We start from the raw sequence: 7,489 nt of genomic DNA on the forward strand, positions 1-7,489 counted from the left end.
GCTTCAAGGTTCAGAATTGGTGTGTATTAATGCAACATGGAAAAGTGATTGCTTATGCTTCTAGGCAACTCAAAAATCATGAGAAGAACTATCCAACACATGACTTAGAACGTGCGGCGGTGGTAATTGCATTAAAGATTTTGCGTCATTATTTATATGGGGTCCATGTGGATGCATTCACAGACCATAAGAGCCTTCAATATATTTACAAACAGAAGGAATTAAATCTGAGGCAGAGAAGATGGCTTGAGTTACTCAAGGATTACGACATCGATATTCTATATCATTCGAGTAAAGCTAATGTTGTGGCGGATGCTCTTAGCCGGAAATCTATGGGTAGTTTTGCTCACTTGGAGGTATATCAAAGGTCGTTGGCCAAGGAGCTTCATCGATTGTCTAGTTTGGGAGTTCGTCTTGCAGACTCTAGTGAATAAGGGGTAATTATACTAAGTAGGGCTGAATCATCGCTTGTGGTGGAAGTCAAGGAGAAGCAACACAACTATCCATTGTTGGTATAGTTGAAGGAGGGGATTCATACACATAAGACCAAGACTTTTCTCTTGGTATGGATGATGGTACGCTAAGGTACCAAGGGCAATTATGTGTTGCAAATATAGATGGTCTCTGGGAAAGAATCATGGCCGAGGCTCACCATTCTAGGTATTTCATGCACCGGGCTCTACAAAGATATATCATGATCTTAAGGAAGTCTACTAGTGGAATAATATGAATAGGAATGTAGCCGACTTTTGGCAAGATGTCCAAATTGTCAGCAAGTGATGGCCGATTACCAACGGCCCGGTGGGTTGGCACAAAACATAGAAATTCCAATGTGGAAGTGGGAGATGATCAATATGGACTTTGTGGTAGGACTACCTCGCACCCCTCGCAAATTCGACTAGATTTGGGTGATTGTGGATCGACTCACGAAATCAGCACACTTCTTACCTGTTAAGACTACCGACACAGCGGCACAGTATGCTCAATTTTATATCAAGGAAATAGTCAGGTTGCATACCACTCCAATTTCTACTATCTTAGATTGAGGGGCACAGTTCATGGCTAATTTTTGGATGAAATTTCAGCAAAGTTTGGGTACTCAGGTGAATCTTCGTACAGCCTTTCATCCATAGACCGACAAAGAGGCAGAGTGGACCATTCAAACGCTCGAGGATATGTTGTGCGTTTGTGTTCTTGACTTCAAGGATAGATGGGATAATCATTTTCCACTCATAAAATTTGTCTACAACAATAGTTTTCATGCTAGCATTCAGATGGCACCATTCGAGGCTTTATATGGTAGGAGATGTAGATCTCCCATTGGGTGGTTCAAGATTGGGGAAGCAGAGTTGATAGGACCAGACCTCGTGCATCAGGCTAAGGAGAAAGTTCGGGTCATTATAGATTGATTGAAAATTGCCTCGAGTCGTCAGAAGTCCTATTCGGATGTATGTCGTAGGGATTTGGATTTCAAAGAGGATGATTGGGTATTCTTGAAGGTTTCCCACATGAAGGGTATAATGCGGTTTGGTAAGAGAGGGAAATTGAGTCCGAGATATGCCGGACCACACATAATCATTCAGAGGATTGATTGGGGGCCTACAACTTGAGCTAACACCAAAGATAGCCTTGGTGCACCCGGTATTTCATGTATCTATATTGAAGAAGGTAGTTTGAGACCTGACACTCACTACTCCGATTGGGACTATTAAGGTTAATAAAGAATTGACTTATGAAGAGATTGTAGTTTCCATCCTTTATAGGCAAATTTGAAAGCTGAGAAATAAGGAGATTGCCTCCGTGAAAGTGCTATGGCAGAACCAATAGGTTTAAGAGGCCACTTGGGAGGCCAATGAAGAGATGATGAAGAAGAAGAAGTACCCTTATTTGTTTGAATAACTATGTTTCTATGAGAATATTAAGAGCTTACCTTGTTTGAATTATGTATCACTTATACATGTAATGTTAAGGGTGTTCCTTTTTGGTAATATATTGCTTATGAGGCCACAGTTGGTGTTGTTTTTGTGTTATGTTGCATTGTCGGATTTTGTATATGTTGTTAGTATTAGACTTTGGGATTCTCTGACAGGTGGATAGGCCTAGTTATATGGGAGAGTCTACTGAAATTTCTGGAAATTTAAGGAGTTATTCCAAAATTTGGAACTGCTGGTGTGTGAAGTAACAGTTGGGTCACATTGGATGCTAATGGCAGATTTTTTCCCTTATTCAAGGACAAATGATCTTAAGTGGGGAAGGATGTAAGGCCCTGTAAAAATTTACCTAAAACCCAAGGTTTCATGGCATCGAGGTCAAGCAATGTGTTTGAGGGTATGGACTTTATGGGTTATACAGCACGTCGGGGTGTTGAAGGAACCATTTTGCAGACCATGGCATTTTTGTGTTCCACTATGTAACTCCAGGACCACTTTGTGGGTTGTAGATCGGCCACGGAGTGAAGCAAGATTGAGCTAATTTTGAGGACCATTATACGACCGCATAACCATTTCGTGGGCCGTACAATCCACCGCAGAACCAACATGAGAAACCTTCAGAAGGAGGTTTTACGGTCCATTATGCTACCATAGAACTGATCTGCAGAATACATATCTATCGCAGACCTATCTAGCTCTGCCCAGTTTTGCGGTCCAGTCTGCAACTGCAAACCCTACTTTATAGAGTTTAAGTTTTGGAAAATTTCACCCGACACCATTTTTATAAAAACGACTTAGGGTTTATTTTGGTTGGTTCTAACTGATATTTTAGAGAGAGGAAAGTGGTCTAGAGTGAGAGGGGGGATTCCTAAGCTAATTGTCCATTGATCCTTCCTCAAGACTTAGAGAATTAAAAAGGAAAACTCACAAGGTCTTCATCCAAGAGATAAGGTTCCATACCCTAGTCTTCAAATTCGAGTTTGGGTAGAAGATGGGTAATTGGAAGAGTGATTCTTAAGTATGGGGGTGTTATCTATGCATGCATGTACCAACAAAGTTATGGGTAGTTGTTGAGCTAAAAAGGGTATACATTTGGTTGTGGGATGAAGGAATCCACCGTAGGAGGACCTTGAAATAATAATGCCCACCTAGTATTTGATAAAATGTTCAAAGGAGCTGAAACCACGAATATCTTCCTAATTTGTGTTCAATTTTGTTATGTCACAAAATAGATTGTGATTTCTAGGATTTTTGGAACATTGTAGTAATTTAAGGAAGAGAAAAGCGAGGTATGTTAGCAAAACTTCTCTCTTAGAATTGAATCCCACAGTATTCGTGTAAGTTTCAAGAATGATGGGTCAATTACTTACTTCTCATCTACTGAGTGATTTATTATAAATCTGACTATTGCAAATAAACTTTGTGGCGAAAGATGTATGTTCAAAATGTACTCTAAATGCTCTTATCATATTGCGTTATCCTCCGAAAATGTATTCAAATGTGACCTTGTGTCAAAATACTATGAATTCAGTCATGTCTCAAGCTAGTTTTATGTCAAAATGTGGAAGAAAGCTCAATGTGCCTAAGACTCGTATTTGCTCATATGTGTACTAAAAGCTGTGTTTAAAAATGCTTTGTTGATAATAATCATTGATGATGCTTGAAAGTGAAAGGGGTGGACATGAAACATGAAATAAGGCTGACGTGCCAAGAATGATATTATATTTTTGGCCACTAGTGCCAATGAAAATTAAAAGATGAGTAAAAGACTATGAAATGAGCCGAAAGCCCTTTATTTAATAAACATTTTGGAGTATCATTAGTCATCGAGGAATGGTAGGTTGAAATAACCTAACCCCGAAACTATACATGTTGGTGTAGGAGTGGATTGTAATTATTTCCCTCTTTGGGATGAGATTAATGTGACGAGATTATTCCCCTTAATTGGAATGAGATGATTGCTAGCAAAGGGTGATGCCAATTCACACAGCATTGTGGTGAGACGGTCTAGCCGATCGGGTCGTGATTGGATACCATGCCACACACATGGTGGATATTGTGCTTGAGATAGTGATTAAGATTGCGATTATGATTGTAATTGGATGTCTTTGGGTAAGACGGCCTAGGCGATCGGGCCGTGATCGAATTCCGTGCTAAAGACACGATGGTATATTGGTACTAAAGATCTCCTAACCTATAATATGGAAATTTACTTGAAATCTTATCTTGCTACTAACTTGATGTTTTGGTATTGTTTTAGGATCCCATTGATTGTATGATTGTTCTTCCTTGTGTTATTACTTGTTCTATTGAGAAGGTATCTAGTCATTCATACTAGTACTATTCCATATGTAATAATGTCCCTTTTGTTGGGGGCGCTACATCTTTAATAGATGCAGGTGGTTCTACAGCAGGCGGCATTGATCAGTGATAGCAGTACACCCTCTTCCCAGCTAACTTGGTGAGCCCCACTTTATTTTAGTGTCGTGTATCTTTTGTTCTTGTGTATTATGTTTTGAGGTATAGTCGTGGCCTTATTGCCGGCATTATCATAGTACTATTTGTATTTATCAGAGGCTCCGTAGACATGATGTGAGTTGTATATTGGTGTTGGGAAAGTCAAACTAGTAATGTTGTATTTGAATCACTTGTTCCTCTTCAAACTATGAAAATTATGTATTTTGAGATCTAAAAATGAAGTAACTATTAGTGATGAATTGGTGTTGTTCACATGAACTCCTCATTGTCTAATTGACGAAATACATCTTCTCTTTATTTATGGGTGAGTTGGGCAGAAGGCAATCTAGCAGGCCTGCTCGGCCGGGTTATCTCGGTTGAGCATCGGCCGCGCTCCCCGAGGTCGGGGCATGACATCCCACATGCCTCAAGTTGCCCATAAACTTACGACTTAATGTGCATGCTGCAACATTCACCTTGCGGGGATGGTATAAAATATCAACATCATTGTCTTTCAGCAACTCAAGCCATCTCCGCTATCTCAAATTCAATTCTTTCTGCCTGAAAATATATTGTAGGCTTCTACAAAACTAGATGAACTCCATATATGCCATGACTTTAGAGGAAATATAACAGTCGCCACCTTGAGATCATGAGTCGAGTAATTCTGCTCGTGCTTTCTCAGTTGTCTTGAAGCATACACAATAACATGGTCGTTCTGCATCAAAACACAACCCAATCAAACTTTAGAAACATAACCTTTTGATCCTTCAGGAACTACTAGAACATGTGTTGATGTTAATCGCTCTTCAACTCTTGGAAAGTCTTTTCACAAATATCTGACCACCGGAACTTAGCTGCCTTATGCGTTAGCTTTGTCAATGGAGATACAATAAAAGAGAAATTCTCTAGAAATCTTCAATAATAACTTTCCAAGCCCAAGAAATTATGCACCTTAGTAGGATTTATGGGCCTCGGGCAATTCTTCACTACCTCGATCTTCTGGCTATCAACTTTGATGCCCTCATCCGATACTATATGCCCAAGAAAGGATACCGAGTTCAATCAGACTCTTATTTAGAAAACTTAGCATACAACATACGATCATGGAGTGTCTGCGACACCCCCCGCAAGTGATCCACATGCTCCACCTCTGATCAAGAATATACAAGAGTATTATCAATAAACACGATAACAAAGATATCCTAGAACAACTAGAGCACCTGATTCATCAAATCTATAAAAGTCGTTGGTGCATTAGTAAGACCGAAGGACATAATAAGGAACTCATGATGATCGTATCAGGTCCTGAAAGCAGTCTTTGGAATATCTTAACCCTTAACTGATGATATCCAGATCTAAGATTAATATTTAAGAAATATTTGGCACCTTGCAGCTGATCAAACAACTTATCAATACTGGGAAGCGGATATTATTCCTTATAGTTACCTTGTTCAACTGATGGTAATCAATACACATCCTCAGTGAACCATTCTTCTTACGAACTATTAACACTGTTGCACGCCACAGGGAAGTATTGGGCTTGATAAAGCCCTTTTCTAAGAGATCTTTCAACTGAGCTTTCAATTTTAGGAAGGGCCATTATGTACGGAGGAATAGATTTAGGTTGGGTGTTAGGAAGCACAATGATAGCGAAGTCAATTTCCCTTTTGGAAGGAATGCCTGGAAGTTTGTTAGGAAATACATCAAGGAATTCATTAACAAAAGGGACAATCTGAAGAGTTGGAGGTTTCGCCCCCGCATCCTGCACCGGAACCAAGTGATATATATACCCCTTCAAGATCATTTTCTGAGCCTTAGGGTAGGAAATAAACCTCCCCTTAGGCGCTGGAGAATTACCTTTCCATTCAATAATGGGCTCACTTGGAAAATTAAAGTGGACAACCTTCGTCCAGCAATCTACATTGGCATAGCAAGAAGCCAACCAATCCATGCCCATGACAACGTCGAAATCGGCCATCTCCAATTCATTTAGATCTACTGAAGTATGGCAATCATATGTCATCACATCGGTACCCTGATATACTTACCTAACAATTTTGGATTCAACCATAGGTGTAACTACATCAAATGACTTACACAACAATTTAGGTTCTTTACAGCACATGCTAGTAACCAAATGAGTAATATACGATAGAGTAGAACATGGATCTATTAGGACATACATATTAAGGGAAAAGACAGAAAATACACCTACAACCACATTCGGAGATGACTCTAGGTCTTATTGACCTGACAAAGCATAAATGTGATTGTGATGACAACTTGAGTCAGATGCTCCACCCCTGCCTCTACCTCTACTATCCAACATCTGCATATCATGCTCATGAGGGTGTACAGATGAAGAAGAACCAGCTACAGATCATATTGGTTGCGCCATACCACCCCCGCCTCTCACAGGACAAAACATCGTAATATGATCGGGCTGCCCACACGAATAACACACATCCAAAACCTGGCGGCATTGCCTAGAATAAGCTCTACCGCACTGATCACAATAAGGCAACGAAGGTTTCTTCTAACTAGACTCGGCTTTGTAATGAGGGCCTGACGTTCGTGAACTCTTACCCTGACCAAAATAAGTGGTCTGATCATAAAGTTGGACCTGGAACTGCGGTGGTGCACTAGCTACGGAATATAGGGGTGTGCATAAAATTTGAAAAACCAAATTCCGCACCGGATCGAACCGAATTAATTTGGTATTTCGGTATTGATTTATTCGATATTTCGTTATTCTTCGGTATAGTTTTCCGGTATTTTGTTATTTTGGTATGGTATTCGGTATTGAGCTTTCGATATTTTGATATTTCCAAAATACTGAAATCTACACTGACCAGCCCACCTTTATTAGGGTCAAATTGCATATACTCTACCCGTGTGCTAGTGACCTCCTCCTTGTACTTTGCCTACTTTTATGTAAGTTTGTGGTGCTTATTTCAGTTTGGTTCATAGATCTGTTGTTATTTGTTGCATATCCTTATCAATTTAGAGAATTATGATGCAACATGATGTTCCATAACCTGAAATTATGGCAGTTTCTCATAAAGTAGAAACAAATAGGCAAATAGCTGATTTTATAT

At 39.7% G+C, this 7,489-nt stretch overlaps 1 protein-coding gene across 1 annotated transcript; it reads right to left on the reverse strand.

The window, feature by feature from the left end:
• Positions 1–5,886: 5,886 nt before the first annotated feature.
• LOC142176041 (uncharacterized) lies at positions 5,887–6,414 on the reverse strand. The gene has a single exon (XM_075243083.1). The coding sequence runs from the start codon at positions 6,412–6,414 to the stop codon at positions 5,887–5,889; it is 528 nt and encodes a 175-aa protein (XP_075099184.1).
• Between the last annotated feature and the right edge of the window lie 1,075 nt (positions 6,415–7,489).

This window comes from Nicotiana tabacum, chromosome 3, assembly GCF_000715075.1.
Source record: "Nicotiana tabacum cultivar K326 chromosome 3, ASM71507v2, whole genome shotgun sequence".
Taxonomy (NCBI): Eukaryota; Viridiplantae; Streptophyta; class Magnoliopsida; order Solanales; family Solanaceae; genus Nicotiana; species Nicotiana tabacum.

Excerpts from the sequence above, each read along its gene's own strand:
- LOC142176041 (XM_075243083.1), bottom strand. The coding sequence starts at position 6,414 with ATGACATATGATTGCCATACTTCAGTAGATCTAAATGAATTGGAGATG.